Consider the following 16,896-nt stretch of genomic DNA (forward strand, 5'->3'; position numbering starts at 1 on the left):
TTGCATTTCATCAGCAAATCTCACTCTTCAAGACGTTTCAGTTAAAGGGTCAGATAAAAGTCATTAAAAAAGGAAGTAGTGTAGGCTTCCACTCTCAGGTGCTCAGATGGGCAAGAAAATATGTAAGCGTGCACAAGAAACAATAATAACAGGTAGACTACAGATTGTAGTCATCTGATTTTACCCCTCCCAGTTCAAGCGCATAATCCAACAGCTCTGGCTCCCATTAATCGATATTGACTGTATACATCACTCGAGCCTAACAATAAGTAATTTTACATGTTTTTTTTTTTTTGTTTTAAAGCCCCGTATTCATTCAGGTAGATGAGGCTTGAAGTGAGGAGGATGAGGGTTCATTTGTGTTTTCACGTCTTTGTTGAAGGTAACCCTTATAAAATGGTACGATCCTTCACATCTCAAGTCAGTAAGTGCAGACAAAAGTTAAAATTTGCCTCCATGACACACGAACATACGAGTTCTCTACTCATTCATCTTTGTCCTACCACAGATTAAGTGGCTGGTCTCTACCCACACACATTAAATATGATTTGGCAGAATGACAATATCCATCTCAGCCACTGTATTCAAGATAGTGGGATAACATGGTAGCTTCCACAAACTCTCACCCACTCCTGTCTATTTTAAATTGATTAATTCCAAGTTTGTTTGTTTTTTGAGAAAATCAGTTTGTTGGAAGATGTAATTACACTCTCAATGTACCTTTAAGGGTACTTCAAGTTAACAAGTGATGGTTAAGAAGAAAATTAATCACAAAATGAAGATCTAGAACTAAACTAGAGAAATCATTTTCACTACACACCTTCTGTTATATTTCTAACAATGCAGTTTGGTGACAGTTCCGACAGCTTTGAGATGTTTTGTGTTACCACTCTGACTTAAAAAAAAAAAGCGAAAAAGTCCCTGTTGTTCTAGGTAGACTTTGTGCACAGTTTTCCAAGAATCTTAGCAGGTTGCTTCTTCCAAGTATCTTGTCGCACGAGTCTTTTGTGGATTCAAGCTGTTTCCGTGTCTTCAGTATCTTCCTTGAAATCCGGACTGACTTCAGGAAGTTGACATCAGTGCTCTGTGGGGATCAAACCCTCTGTTGTCGGACTTCTTGTTCTTCTTGTCACCGCAGGTGGTTCTTTATGACTGTATATGAAAGGGCCTGTTATCTGTCTGCACAATACTGTGGCTCAGAATCAGACTAACATGGGCGTTGAATTTAATGCGCAAAATTGGACTAGATCAAAATTAATTTGGTTAATTGGATTGTGGGATGTGTATTCAGTTCTCATTAAGATCTTGGCAGGAGAACTGTACATCTGGAGCTGAGCTCAGCTGGTTGACTTGAGATTGAAAAACAGGGTGACAGTCAAGGTGTGAAGATAACATTTAAATTCTCCCAGTGTGTTGATAAGCTAAACATTTAACATAGAATTTTTCAATTCTCTTTAATGGATTAAATCTTTGCTGCTCAAATAAGAGACTCAATCTCAAAGCCTTTAGAAACATAGTTTGTCAAATGGGACTAGAAGGTGATTTGATCTTGTGATGATGGTCAGAAACAAGTGTTTCAGTCCATCTGAGCTCAGTTCACTGGCATCATTAAGGATGGCATGGGTGTCTTAGTTTAGTGTGGTGCCGCTGTAAAAAGCGTTGCTATGACAACCTGACAGACAAATAATATACGAAAATGTCAATAAGTAATTTGCATTTTGAGGCAAACCACACACACCCGGGAGCAACATTGTTTTTTAATCTGGCAGTTATTACATACAGTGTGTCCAAGGTAGTTTGTATCAAAGTCAGAGGTGTTAAACCACAGGACTATAAAATCCACAGTCTGTCCACAGAGGTTCAAGAAGTTTCTTTTCCTCTCTGTAGTATTTCATGTTTCTAAGCTGCCAAATTTTATGTAAGCTGAAATTAGTCTCCTTAGTCTGTTTAATAGCGGCAAGCTGTAATTCATGATCTCTTGAGTCTAAGCAAAACCAATGGGAAAAATCAGAGGTGAGTCATGTGGAGTTAAAGTATATAAGTGTCCACCACCCACATCTCTGTGTCTGTAAAATTTGCTCTTATGTATAGAGGCAGGTGTAGAAGCTTGGGGTGAGTGAACATCTATTTGTATTTATTTGTTTCTATGTGGTTGCTTTAAAGGTTGCATTTCCTCTTCTGTAGTAATTTTGTAACTCTTCATAGTCACCCTGCATCACTGGTGTTAAACGTCTTATTGTGGTCCCTTTACATTGCGTTGTAGCTGTTTCTATGTTGCATAGCTTCAGATAATTTTGTATCTCTTTGTGGGTGTTTGTTTTTAGTTTTGTTGCATCATTTTGTGGCTACTTTTTTGTGGTTATTTTGAGAATATTCATACAGCGTTATTTCCAAAAGCTGTAGATAAAAACACAATGCCATCCAGCTTTCCTCTTATCCAGTCATGTGGGTCATGTGAGTTTATCTCTGCTGTTATTGGGCAAGAAGCAGGGTACACCCTGGAAAAGTTGCCAAACTGCTGCAGGGCTAACACATGGAGACAGACAACCCAGGACCTTTGCTGTGAGCCAAACGTGCTAATCAATGCACCACCTGCAAAAACGACTACCACTGCTGCCCCAAAATTTACTGTGATTTTTGCACATTAAAGTTGATGAAATTTTATTACTAAAAAAAACCATTTCAACAACACTGGAAACAAGGCCCTGCGACAAACTGGCGACCTGTCCAGGGTGTACCCTAGCTCTCGCCCTATAACAGCTGGGATAGGCTCCAGCGCCCCCCGCGACCCTGAAAAGGATAAGCGGAAGTGAATGGATGGATGGATACAATTCTGAAAAACACACCGGATCGAGCATTTTACATCTAATTTGGTTAACGGACAAAAGTCAGCAACATGAGTATAAAAAGAGCAACTCCGAGAGGCAGGGGTATCAGTGGGCAGGGTTCACTTCTCTGTTAAAACCACATTGTTAAAGACCACAGGTCACATTTGCATTCAGAGAATCTGGAGAATTTTTCAATATATAAGTCAGAAGGATCCAGATAAATGCTGAATGGCTGTGATCTTTAGGTTCTTAGATGGTAGTGCTTTAAAAAAAAATTCAGAGACTTATAAGTGCACAGCCTAGACTAGTGCACAGATCTTTGGTAACTTGCAATGTTTGAAGACATCGTTACCAAGTGTTATAGCAACATGTGCTGCTGTCCCGACATCATTTTCAGGGAAGTCAATGTTCTCCACATTATCAGAGTGTGGCTCGGTCCTACAGTTCAGAGCCGCCATTCAATGAAAAATTTAATGGACTATAAAACAAAGAGAATGCAACTAAAATCATAGATCAACCAGGATAACACGTGGTTTCAAAGTTACAGCATCATACTGCTAGTCTCATAAGTACTCAATGGAAGTTGTGCAATAGGCATTGCACAGAGGCCAAGAGACTTTTCCTTTACTTTATTATCCTGAGTGTGGACATAGACACAACTTTATAAAATTAATAGCAACACATTTAGTACAAAGATGCACAGCAATACACATTTCAGTTTAATTACACGATTCAGCACTGCATAAAAAGTACATTAAAAACATGGCATAAACATTGGCTTCTTATAACATAAACAGTGTCATAGAAATATACATTCGATATATGCATATCAGAACCTTCTCTGCTCTCTCTGCCCTCTCCAGTTGTTAAGGCTGTGACAGCTGCAGCCTCTGTCTTTATCACGTAATACTTTCTTTGCAACAGAATCTCATAAAATATTTACAAAATCTGGTAAGTACATAATTTGAGGAAAAAAACCCATCATGCATTTGTGATCATCAGTTTGTAAACAGTGAGTAGATACTGGCAACATGCAGGATGAACTTAAGTCATAAGTAAAATACACGGATTTTTTAAAAGCTAGCAAAACAGCCTACTGAATACACTCAGTGTCCAACATCTGTCCTGTGGTAGTGCTACAGCTGCCAGTATGCCTCATTCTTCTCTGGTTATGTCCTTTTTACTTCACCAAGGATAGTGGAGCATTAAATCTGCCTCCCAGATAACTGCTGATCAAAACTTTTAAACAGAACCCTTCCCCCTGGAGGGTTAAATAAATGCTGCTCTGTTGAGACTCAGTGTATGAGTCCATCACACATGAGCACAAAAGCAAACAGCTTTCATCTGATATGCTACCTGAAAAGGTACAAGAATAAAGAGGAATCAACCACTGATACAGTTCAGCTTAAAGAGGACTTCACACAAAGGAGTTGTATGTATCACATGGTATCAATCACAAGACACATACACATGCAAAAAGCAAAAGAAAAAAAATACATCCTGATAAGTTAATTTATTTTCCCCTAAACAGGCCAGTGTTTCACCTGCATTTTATCTGCACATTTTGGACATGCAAGGTACTCTACACATTATCATCACTGATCTGTGTGCTGGAAAGACTGAAGAAAGAAAGAGTATCACTTCAGATGGGTTTACACTGAAAACTGACCAAACATTCTTTAATCAGTGAAAACTTAGAGATGTCTTCAACGTTGGATTTTTTTTTTCCACAACTAATTTTTGTCTACTGCTGACATATACTGTACAGTTTCGTTCTGTTTTGTTTGCCATTAACAAAAAGGAGGGGTTTCGTCAAGCTCTTGTATCTCATGTGGGCTCTCGTCTTCGGGGCGTCTCACTCTGGTGCTGGGTTAATGGGCGGTAGATTCCGCTGTTTAAAGTACTGGGTGACCTGCTGAGGCAGCTCAGCCAGAACTGACTTTGCAAGGGTTTCCTTGGGCGCCTGAGAGGAAGAGAAAAAAACAACACATTGCGTTTTAGATTGAATAAAGTGAAAGATTTAAAATGAGACATTTTCACTCTCGTACAGAAACCTTGGCCTTTTTAATACACTCACTGTGAAATTGTGTGTGGAGTGTGTTCAAAACAGTCGGCTTGTGCATTAGCCATTTACCCTGTCACTTACCAAGTGCAATATGTGTACAGCGTCCATATGAGTGAAGACAGAATTCTTAAATTAACCATAAATGCATAATAACTACTCTTACGTTTTATACTACTAAGTGTTGAGGTATTGTAGACAAGTTACCACTAAGCACATTAACTTGTTCACCAGTGTGTGACAATCGTGATGACAATGTAGGATCAAGTGAATAATGCCCCAGTCTCAAAGGCTTAGAGACCAGTCTATGACCATCTGACGACCACTGGTTGTGAGAGGATAAATGAATATTCCCTGAGTGACTGCAAGTGGTCGCTAGAGGTTGATGGCATTCGCTGGGAAAAATAACAATTTGATAAATAAAACTGAGCTAAACTGAATTCAGTGTGTCAATGATGTCATGTGGTAAAGCTCAGTATTTTAAAGCTAATGCTTTGACTGCTTTCACCTTACTTATAAATGTTTAATCCTTTTCCTTATTTCCTGTCATCTCTAAACAGGTACAGTGACAGATGCTCTTAAGTAAAAAGGTTGCTAAGTAATATCTTTATACCAAAAGCTGTACAGCAGCCTTCATAAAGCTCTAAACACTCTGTTTCATAGATTTTCTACTGTTAATATGGTCATCTCTGCCCAAACCCCTGAGGTACAGCTAATCAAACTGGGAAACAACACTACCTTAGTGGAGCCCAGGACCCATCATACTTAGCTTGAACCGAGCATCAAGTCCCATTTTAACTTGTTAAAAAAAACTGTTAACTTTCAAAGTAGCACTATACAACCCTAATGATAATAATTAGTACAAAAGAATCTACCCTCCCAGCACAGCTTATCAATCAGGTCACTCTAATTTCCACATTTCCTCTCTGTCTTAGGCTTCATTTCTCTCTCTTCCTCTCTGTTCAGTCAGTTGCTGTCTCTTAACCTCCCACCAACAATCTGGAATGAAGCCAGTAAACACTGTCTGTTCCTCCCACTACAGAGGAAATCAACTCGCCCACCATCAGCCCACACACACACACACACACACACACACACACACACACACACACACACACACACACACACACACACACACACACACACACACACAGACAAAAAATAAACACATAAAAAGACGATGACAAAACCCAAAATGCCCTAATGAGCCCTCCTGTGCACAGCCTGAAAATGTGCACACACTAATTAACCAGTGTGCTGACCTGCAGCAAGCATGTATGAAGCCTCATTAAAATGAACACATTTCAGCCTTGTGTATTATGTGAAATCTGCAACATTATGAGAAGAAACTGAATTCTTTTTATGTAAACAGAAAGAATTTCGTGTTACATGTATTCGAGGGCAGCATCAGCCAATTTGGAGAATAAGAACATATCAGACTGGGTGTTTATACATATTTGTGTGTATCTACTGAAACCAATACTTACGTTGCGGAAATCCCTGAAAGGGACAAACTGCACAATATCCCGAACAGCCTCCTCTCCTGTGCTGGACCTCAAAACGCTGGCGTCCCCATCCAGGAACTCCATGGCGGCAAAGTCGGCATTGCCCACGCCAATGATGATGATGGACATGGGTAGCTTCGATGCCTGCACAATAGCGTCGCGCGTCTCATCCATATCGCTGATGACACCGTCTGTTATAATGAGCAGTGTAAAGTACTGCTGCAGAGGGGAAGAAGGATGGTGCGAGAAAAAATGAGAAGAATTAGCAAACAACAAAAAGTTATTTTTAGTTGAGCTCTTGAAGATGAATCTACAACTACAAAAAGACTTGAAACACAAATTCAGTAATGATCATTATGCTGTGAATAATGGTAAACAGAGTCGCATATTGCGGATGAAGAGGAAAAAGAGTGCTAGAAAAACAAAACAAAACAGATATTATTACGAGTGATGGTGAAGAAGAGTCAAATACAATGCAGAAATAAAGCCTTTCTGCATTTCATCAAGCTGAACTCCATCTGAACTCCATTTGTGCCAATGAAAAGAAAAAATCATGACAAAATAATGGAAGTGAAAGATAAATGGCTGGATTTATTGTAACTTAGTTTCGGCGTTAAAGTAAATTCAGATCACTTCAAGATTATTTCTATAGCATCACAAACACAGTTGCCTTAAGGCACTCCAAGATAAAGACTACCGTATTATTGAGACCCCAATAAGCAAACACCTGGCAACAGTGAAAAGAAAAAACTGAGTTCTAAAAGAGTAAGAAAACTACAAAACAAGAAAAAAGTAGTCAAACAGATGAGAACAAGACTTGTGGATGAGCATAAAATTATTTGCATTGTAGTTGCCTCCCAGGATGCTCCCAGGAGACCTTCATGCTAACTTCTAGTCAACTTTAACAAAATTCATAATTCAAATGTTCACCCTCTATCAAAATATAGATATGAATGTAGCTGAGGACCCCTGGCTGACCAAAGCACCTTTGAAAAATGGTGGGGGGTGGTGTTACGAGTCCAGCATGTATGGGTGCAAATGTGTCTTTGCTGACAGAAGAAAAACAATAAGGATGCAGCAAAACTCAGTGGACGACGTTTCCTCACTGAGCAGGATGCAGAATGTGTTTAAAAAGCTACATCTCCAATAGTTCTTTCTGTGTTCTGATGCAAATGTATTTAAAAAGAAGAAGCTAAGACTACATGCTTTAATGTGGGATTATTTTATAACAAAAAACCCAAATAAAACTGTCCAAATACATAACTGCTGGACTATATCTCTCTCTGGCACAAAATAGCATGCATCAATTCTGCATAATGAAATGCAAATGGTTGTCCTACGATAAGAACAGACAAGGTGACGATGCACACTGACTTTTCTTGGAAGAAAATCGCACTTCCACGTGACACGCAAACAGTCACACACGCGAGGACGACTCTGAAGCCTGTCTCTTTAATGTGCTAACAGCAGCGCTCATTAGAGAATCATTATCACACAGACAGACAGGGTCGCTCACACACTGAGGCACGCACAGACTGCGCTGGCCTGCAGCCTGGGTGTGTACGCGTGTCACTGGCAGGAGCGTGATCATACACACTCGCACAGTCTGCAGTCGCAGGTTCTCTCATTATCTGAGAAACAGAAACGCCAAGGCTGAGGAGTAGCTGATTTGTGAAGCCTACCCACTGACTTTCTCCAACACACACCAGTCTAACCAGTAACTCAGCGTGTAGCCTGTGCGCACGCACGCGCATTTGTGCTGCAGCTGTTACATCCTCATTGTCTGTTATTCCTTCCTAATTTCAACCCGTGTTTGAACTCGCTGTAATATAAGACAAGAAAAGGGTCTGCAATCATTTCCTTACAGAAACAAAAGGATTCTGGCGCACAACACACAGACGAGTACAAGCCTTTGTGTATTCTGCTCATGTATTTTTTCTCCACAGGGTGACAGGGTACAATTAGGGACAAAAAGCACCGTGGGAGCATAATGATACCCAGCCACTACACTCTCGTCACATATAGGCAGTAGAAATGCCAGTGGATATGTACAGGAGAAGGACATGTATATGTTTAAAGTTTGTAGATCCCAAACTTCAGCGAGTGCTGCACATCTATATACTCATACCAATGACAACATCACGTGGAGCCTTATGCATGAGAACACTGTCTCTGCTCCGGTGCTTTTTGTTTGTTTTTGTACACTCTATAGTGTTTATAAAGCAGCAGAAGAGCAACGTGGCATAATTCTGTTTTTGACACAAAGATAAATATCATAAAAGGAAGTTACGATAAATCATAAGAATGTGTCGGCCCCGGTGTTCGAGGAACACTACCAAGAAACGCTGCCAAAATAGAACGTCTTTTTTGGATGTGTCATAGAGCCTTAGGGTTGCTCTTATTTTGGGTTTTAGGTGTTAGCTTCACTGACATATAATAAGCCACTGGAAGTACAGCATGTTGCAGTTCAGTCGTTTTTTTGCATGAAAGCCAATTCAGATCAGGCAAGCTCAGCTGAAATATGCTATTCATGACTTTTTCTGCTGCTAAAGGTGTTTGGGATGTATATGTGTCTCGAAAGTACCCAGCATTACAGTAGAACTGCTGCAAGCACAACTGCGCTTATGATAAGATCGCTCAGGCTATCTAAAATGAACTAAAAATAAAAGATAAATAAAATAAATAATAAATAAAATTTTATTTATATAGCACCTTTCTAGACAGAAATCACAAAGTGCTGCACATAGGATAACAAATAATAAAAGGGTAAAACAGACAATATAAAACAGGCAGAAATTGAACCAAAAACAGTTTTAAAAAGGTGAGTTTTGAGTTGTTTTTTGAAAACAACTACCGAGTCCGGAAATGTAGGGAGGTGCCAGTCCATGCAAGGCTCTAAATGTCAAGACCAGGATCTTAAAATGTACTCTAAATTCAACAGGAAGCCAGTATAGCTGAAATAGCAATGGTGTCACATGTGACTACTTGGAGGATTTTGTCAACAGTCTACCTGCAGTGTTTTGCACAACCTGCAGACGATCCAGAGAACCTTTGCTTAGACACATAAACAAAGAGCTACAATAGTCCAAGCGTGAGGAAATAAATGCATGTATAGCAATCTCCAGTTCAGGGCGAGATAAAATAGGGCTTAACTTAGCCACATTTCTTAAATGATAAAAACAAGACTGAACCAGAGATTTCACATGCCCATCCAATGTAAGAGTCGACTCAAAAGTGACACCTAAATTCCTGATAGAGGATTTAACATACACAGAAAGAGGACCAAGGGCTTTCACTATCTGGGATACAAATCTGTCCGGAGCACATATGAGGACTTCAGTTTTCCCCTCGTTGAGTTGGAGGAAATTTACAGCCATCCAATGTTTGATACAATCTAAGCAGTCATTTAAAAGCTGAAGCTTAGATAAATCCTGGGGCTTAAAAGAGATGTACAACTGAATATCATCAGAATAACAGTGATAAGAGATGTCCTCAAAAGAGCCCATTAAATGCTGGAATGGGAGAAGATATATTAAGAACATTAAAGGCCCCAAAACCGAACCCTGAGGGACATCACAAGTAAGGGAGGTAGAAGATGACCTAAAATCGGGGACCACCACAGAAAAAGATCAGTTATGTAGATATGAGGAGAACCACTCCAAGGCAGTACCCGATACACCAACCCAATGTTTAAGCCTTTCGAGGAGGATGTGGTGGTCAACAGTGTCAAAAGCCGATGATCACAGACAAACTTTAAACAAGTCCATCCAGCAGCGACTGATTGAGTCCTACCCAGAACCGAGCCACTGGCACGAGAATGAAAAAACAAGAAGCCTCCCTGGTCAGTGTCTCAGCTGCAATGAGGTGTAAGATAGAAGAAGCTAGGACAGACGTCGTCACTCCAGTCTGCCACCTTCCTTCCTGACACGCTGATCTACATACCAGGAGACCGAGCCAACAGATGCACACACTTGTTAGCTCCGTCAGCCATCAGTGTAGATAAATTGTGAGTATCAACTTCCCTGACAGGCATTCCCTGTCGACTATTACTGGTTAGTAAATAAATATTAGTGTAATGTTTGCATTTCTCTGGTGTGAGATATGACATATGTATACATATGGCTACTAAATTGAATGAAGGGAAACTTACTAACTGCACGCCATAAAGGGCAGAGCACCATCGAACAGCAAAAGCAGAAAAATGACAAAAACTGAGATTGAATCAAAAAAAGAGCCTAAATACCTGTGACACAGAATCACAATAAAACATAAGGTGAAAGAAGGCATCAGTCAGTCAACGCCCACAGACTCCCATGTTTGGCCTATATAGATAGTTTACAGACTTTCTAAGGTGAATGTTTATTTTTTTATAACTCAGTGTGTCCTTAAAAAATGTGAGGAAACTGGGTAAATGGAGGCCCAAATAAGAAGTGGCAGGCCTACAAACTATCTATGGCAGATTAACTCTATTTAAAAGTCATGTACAAGAAACAGGAAAAATCCAGTAAGCCAGATCTGACACAGTACCTGAGAGATTGATCTGGCCCTTCGACTAATCCGTCTACTGCTCATTAGGTTTAGAGGGCGATTAATAGGACCAGGTAGATTTGGGTTTTTTAACTCTCAAGATATTTCAGTGCAAACCAAATGAGTTTGTAATCACTAAAAGTAAATAAATAAATTCAACTTTTCCATAAAGTATGAAGCTATAAAATATCAAAGTGAATGAGCGCCTTCCAGCACAGTCCTAATTTGATTCTTGGCATCCAATCAGAAATGTCTCTTTTTTTACATTTACTTTTAAAAACTATCAAAATTAACTTTGATTTAACTTTAATTTCATCGGTGTCTTGGGCATAAAAACCTGCATATAAAGAATCGCTGATCAAATCTAAATTGTAAAATGAAGTTTTAAGAAGTTTTTGCTTTTTTTTGTTGAAGTAGAATTTTTATTGAGTAAAATAATTGTCTGTTTCCAGGAATATACAGTAACATAACGTGCTTCATCCTATGGTTCTGCTTACACTTTAGCTTTTATGTTTTAATCCACAACTACTACTAATCAGACTGCAATGGACTTGAATGGGAATAAAGAAAATACTCAAACAATTGATCAAAGAAATCACAACACATATACATATAACATGCAATCTGTTGGGTATATGGTCTCTCTGGATTAGCAGAGAATCACACAAGCAAAAATAATTTCCATCCCAAGTCAAAGGATTACCTAATACCTGGATCCTCTATTATAATCTTTCAAAATATGAATTAATTCACAGGTAGAGAGGGGACCTTTTGACACTCATGAATAATACAGACCTGATGTATTTTGTACTTTGCATGAACAACAACTGAAACTGACATTCTAATTTCAAGCATACAAATGCAAAACATGAACAAAAACCCACAAACATCACGCTAACATGAGATTCAAAATAATTCATTGAATAATTTCACATTAAATCAAAGTTTTATTTTATATTTTGATAATCCCTTGCAACGTTATCATAGGTTTGGAGACAAATGACTGGAGGGAGCTCTTTAGAGTGCTTGGGAAACGTTCAGTTTTAAAGAGAAAGAAAATTATTTAAATGGAATGTCACAAAAATTGCATTTATAAGTTTTTAAAATGGAAATGACAAGATTGAAATTTATACAATATTACATTTCATTATAATTAAAGACAAAAAAGGCAACCAGCCCCCTCAAAAAAAAGGTACAAACTCAAGCTAAAATAAGACTTCTAATGTCCTTAATCAAAATCAATTAAATTAGGTACCACTTCCATTAGAGGGAACCCTGCTTGACCTTTGCCTTCATTAAAAAAGCTTGACAATCAGAAAGAAATCGAATTAGGTTTCCGAGTAGCCTGAAATTTTCAGTCAGTGTTTAATTTCCCCAGACGACGACATGTATTGATTTAACTGTTTATGTGACCTTTCCTCTCTTTGTTCCTTAATTTCCTTTATAAACTAAACTGGGTAGCATCACAGAGAGTACATGTGTATTTCTGCAGCTGTTAAGGGCAGCACAGGTGTAGACATTCCCTCTGTGCTTTGGGCAATGTCAGCTCTAAGCTGTGCTAGCTGCACTAACTCAGGGTTCGTTCACATTTGAAGGAAAATTAAAACCTTTAATTGTCACACCTGAGCTGATTTTAACAGATTTGATCTCCTTCTGGTGTAGTTACACAATGCTATAAACACGACAGTGTTGGAATTTCCACGTTCTTGAGAATGCAAGGGTCTGCTTAGATCCAAGGGAAGTAAGGGCTCTGCGTGCCTGCCCATGTGGCAGCAATTTTTTCATGACAGGCACTACACGGGAACTGACTAACTGAATAGCCCCCAAGAAAAAGTAAAAAGTATAATAGAGCAGCAGCAGCGTCTGCGTCCACGTCCGCAAGCAAGTATAATCCTGGCCTCAGAAAATCATTGTCAACACTTCCTATTTCTTTTTCTGTCGTGAGCTGTCCTATGTTGTTGTCACTCTGTGCAGCCACAGCTGTAGCGAAGTCGCTGTCCATCACTACAGATGCTCCCCTCTCAAGGTCGAGGCACATCGGTCCTTGTTGGATGACGTAAAACATCACTACCTGTGGTCCTGCATAGAAATGTCACTCCAGATCCTTAATGTAAAACTCTGGTATACCGTGAAATAGGGACAATACCTGGGACTAGCGGGCTAATTCAGCACTGTATGCGGTCCTTCATAAAGGGCTTGAATGATTCAATGTAGGAATCCAGTTTAGGAATTTATCTGCTGTGTGTGGTGGCTGAAAATTCAAATATAGAAAAGAGTAGGTTTTTTTTTCTAGAATGATTTCTTTGTTTCCTTAGGTTGTGAGAGATACCATCCATCCAACCACTGTCTTCCACTTATCCCATTCAGGGTTGCAGGGGGGCTGGAGCCTATCTCAGCTACTATAGGTAACATAGATAACAACAGAAAAAAACAGCTGCAAGATATTGAGATATTCTAAAGCTAAATCTTTCAACATTTTTACTTTAGATTTTTAATGTAACACTCATACACTCCAGCTTTAAAATGTGCTGTCTTTACTTAAAGTAGAATTGGTAATAATAACGGATTGCATTTATATAGCGCTTTACAATTCCACTATTCTTTCACACACTGATGGAGGCGAGCTACAGTTGTAGCCACAGCTGCCCTGGCTACAACAGAAGCGAGGCTACCATATCGCGCCATCGTCCCTCTGGCCAACACCGGTAAGTGGCACGGTCACCCGTGGTTCAGGGGGGAGAGGCTATATACAACAAAATTGACATAAATGGTACTTCTGTTTTATAACTGTTGTATATAATGACAGCTGGGATAGGTGAAAGCATGCCTCTACCCCCCTCCCCTGTATAGAAAAAGGCCAGAAAAATAGACAATAGTGAGCAGCAGTTCTCTGGGCAAAAATGGCTTGTTTATGCCAGAGGTCTTTGAATGGCCAGACTATTAAGAGCTGATAGGAAGGCAGCAGGAACTTAAATAACCACGTGTTACAATGAAGTGCAGAAGAGCATCTCTGAATGCACAACACTGGAGACCAAAACAAGTGTCCCTCCTGTCAGCTAAGAGCAGGAAACTGAGGCTCACCAGAACTGAACAGACTCAGAATCCTGCATAAGCATTCGCTCCTCATGACGAAGGGGATATTTCCTTGGCACATTACGCAGAACCTCAGTATCAACTGTATGATAAACACCGCAGCATACCTCCATTCCTCGTCTTAATACAATGAGTTCACTGTAATCAGATGCCCTCCACCAGATCTCAACCCATTAGAGCCCCTCTGGGATGCTGAACAGGAGATTCAGATCATCAATGTGCAGCAGCTGCAAATTCAATCATGTCAATATGGACCAAAAGCTCTGAGGAATGTTTCCAGCACATTGTTAAATCTATGACTAGGAGAACTAAGGCCGTTCTGAAGGTAAAAGAGGATCCTGCCCGGTATAATAAGATGTAACTAAGTGAGCAGTGATATATATAAAGTTACCAAACTCAGTATGTATATGTAACCTACAGCCTTGATGGACAGGTGCGCCAAAAGAAGAGAGCATTCTGACATATTGCAGTGAAAGTCTGGTTGTGTTTAAGCTTGGATTTGCAGTGGTTACAGTTAGAATCAGCATCTGCGTTTGGGAATACACAAAGTCCTCTCTGGCAACACAGTCAACCTCTCAAACAAGATAGAAAAGTCAAGCTGATTGTGGACTACAGCCTGCTTTTATATATAAATAGTTTTATCTGTGGAGTACAGTGTCTTGAGAGGTTTAACTAAAGAACAACTAAGAGTGTAAAAAGCAGGTAAATAGGTAAGTTGTAGCCACCCACCGCTGCTTTCTCCTGTTGAAGGGCCTGAGAAGCAAAACGTGCTACATGGTTGATGATTGGAGCAAAGTTTGTCGGACCGTAGAAACGAATGTGAGGGAGACACGCAGAGTAGGCCTGGGCAATGCCCTCCACACCTAAAGATGCAGAAAGGCAGAGAGAAACAATTTAGACTCAAATACACTTTAAATGTGAAGATGAGCTGGAAATAGTGAGGGCAGGAAAGAAACAGAGAGAAAAGCAAGAGGGAGAGAGGTTTGTAAAGTCCTGGGAGAGATGGGAAAAAGTTTATATAGAGTATTTCAAGGTCAAAATTGAAAACTAGACATAAGTCTAGACACAAGTCCTACATCATTAGTGCTTATTCATATATATAGCTTATTCATATATATATATATATATATATATATATATATATACACCCAGCACGCCCCTGCGGGCGGTTTATCCTTCAAGCTCGGGTCCTCTACCAGAGGCCTGGGAGCTTGAGGGTCCTGCGCAGTATCTTAGCTGTTCCCAGGACTGCGCTCTTCTGGACAGAGATCTCCGATGTTATTCCCGGGATCTGCTGGAGCCACTCGCCTAGCTTGGGAGTCACCGCACCTAGTGCTCCGATTACCACGGGGACCACCGTTACCTTCACCTTCCACATCCTCTCGAGCTCTTCTCTGAGCCCTTGGTATTTCTCCAGCTTCTCGTGTTCCTTCTTCCTGATATTGCTGTCATTCGGAACCGCTACATCGATCACTACGGCCGTCTTCTTCTGTTTGTCTACCACCACTATGTCCGGTTGGTTAGCCACCACCATTTTGTCCGTCTGTATCTGGAAGTCCCACAGGATCTTAGCTCGGTCATTCTCCACCACCCTTGGGGGCATCTCCCATTTTGACCTCGGGACTTCCAGGTTATACTCGGCACAGATGTTCCTGTACACTATGCCGGCCACTTGGTTATGGCGTTCCATGTATGCCTTGCCTGCTAGCATCTTGCACCCTGCTGTTATGTGCTGGATTGTCTCTGGGGCATCTTTACACAGCCTGCACCTGGGGTCTTGCCTGGTGTGATAGACCCCAGCCTCTATGGATCTTGTACTCAGAGCTTGTTCTTGTGCTGCCATGATTAGTGCCTCTGTGCTGTCTTTCAGTCCAGCTTTATCCAGCCACTGGTAGGATTTCTGGATATCAGCCACCTCCTCTATCTGCCGGTGGTACATACCGTGCAGGGGCCTGTCCTTCCATGATGGTTCCTCGTCTCCCTCCTCTTTCTTGGGTTTCTGCTGCCTGAGGTATTCACTGAGCACTCGGTCAGTTGGGGCCATCTTCCCAATGTATTCTTGGATGTTCGTTGTCTCATCCTGGACTGTGGTGCTGACACTCACCAGTCCCCGGCCCCCTTCCTTCCGCTTAGCGTACAGCCTCAGGGTGCTGGACTTGGGGTGAAACCCTCCATGCATGGTAAGGAGCTTTCTTGTCTTTATGTCAGTGGCTTCTATCTCCTCCTTTGGCCAGCCTATTACCCCAGCAGGGTACCTGATCACGGGCAGGGCGTACGTGTTGATGGCCCGGATCTTGTTCTTACCATTCAGCTGACTCCTCAGGACTTGCCTGACCCTCTGCAGGTACTTGGTGGTTGCAGCCTTTCTAGCGGCCTCTTCATGGTTCCCATTCGCCTGCGGGATCCCCAGGTACAAAATGGGAACCATGAAGAGGCCGCTAGAAAGAAGAGAAGAGCTCTCTGTGTATATATATATGTATGTGTATACACATATATATACATATATATATGTATGTATATATATATATGTATGTGTATATATACACACACACATACATATATATATATATACATACATATATGTATATATATATATATATATATATATATATATATATATATATATATATATATATATATATATATATGTGTATATATACACACACACATATATATATATATATATATATATATATATATATATATATATATATATATATATATGTATGTATGTATGTATAATTCATATATTCATATATATGAATTATACATACATATAAAAACTTGTGTTCCCTTCACTCGCATCTTCATAAAGATATACACATTCAGAGAAAAACATGCCGCACAAATGTGCACTTATTCAAAACATTGCACACCGATA

The 16,896-nt window shown here is 40.2% G+C and overlaps 1 protein-coding gene across 1 annotated transcript in view; it reads right to left on the bottom strand.

The window, feature by feature from the left end:
* Positions 1–3,451: 3,451 nt before the first annotated feature.
* The window catches only part of cpne2 (copine II), a 61,396-nt gene continuing 47,951 nt past the window's right edge, over positions 3,452–16,896 (bottom strand). The window contains exons 14-16 of the mRNA XM_080875949.1: positions 14,745–14,878; positions 6,378–6,614; positions 3,452–4,791 (exon numbers count right to left, since the gene is read on the bottom strand). Coding sequence (XP_080732075.1) covers positions 4,684–4,791; positions 6,378–6,614; positions 14,745–14,878 — 479 coding nt within the window. The 3' untranslated portion in view covers positions 3,452–4,683. The remainder of the gene's footprint in view (positions 4,792–6,377; positions 6,615–14,744; positions 14,879–16,896) is intronic.

Source organism: Rhamphochromis sp. 'chilingali' (genome assembly GCF_963969265.1).
Source record: "Rhamphochromis sp. 'chilingali' genome assembly, chromosome: 2".
In the NCBI taxonomy this organism is placed as follows: domain Eukaryota; kingdom Metazoa; phylum Chordata; class Actinopteri; order Cichliformes; family Cichlidae; genus Rhamphochromis; species Rhamphochromis sp. 'chilingali'.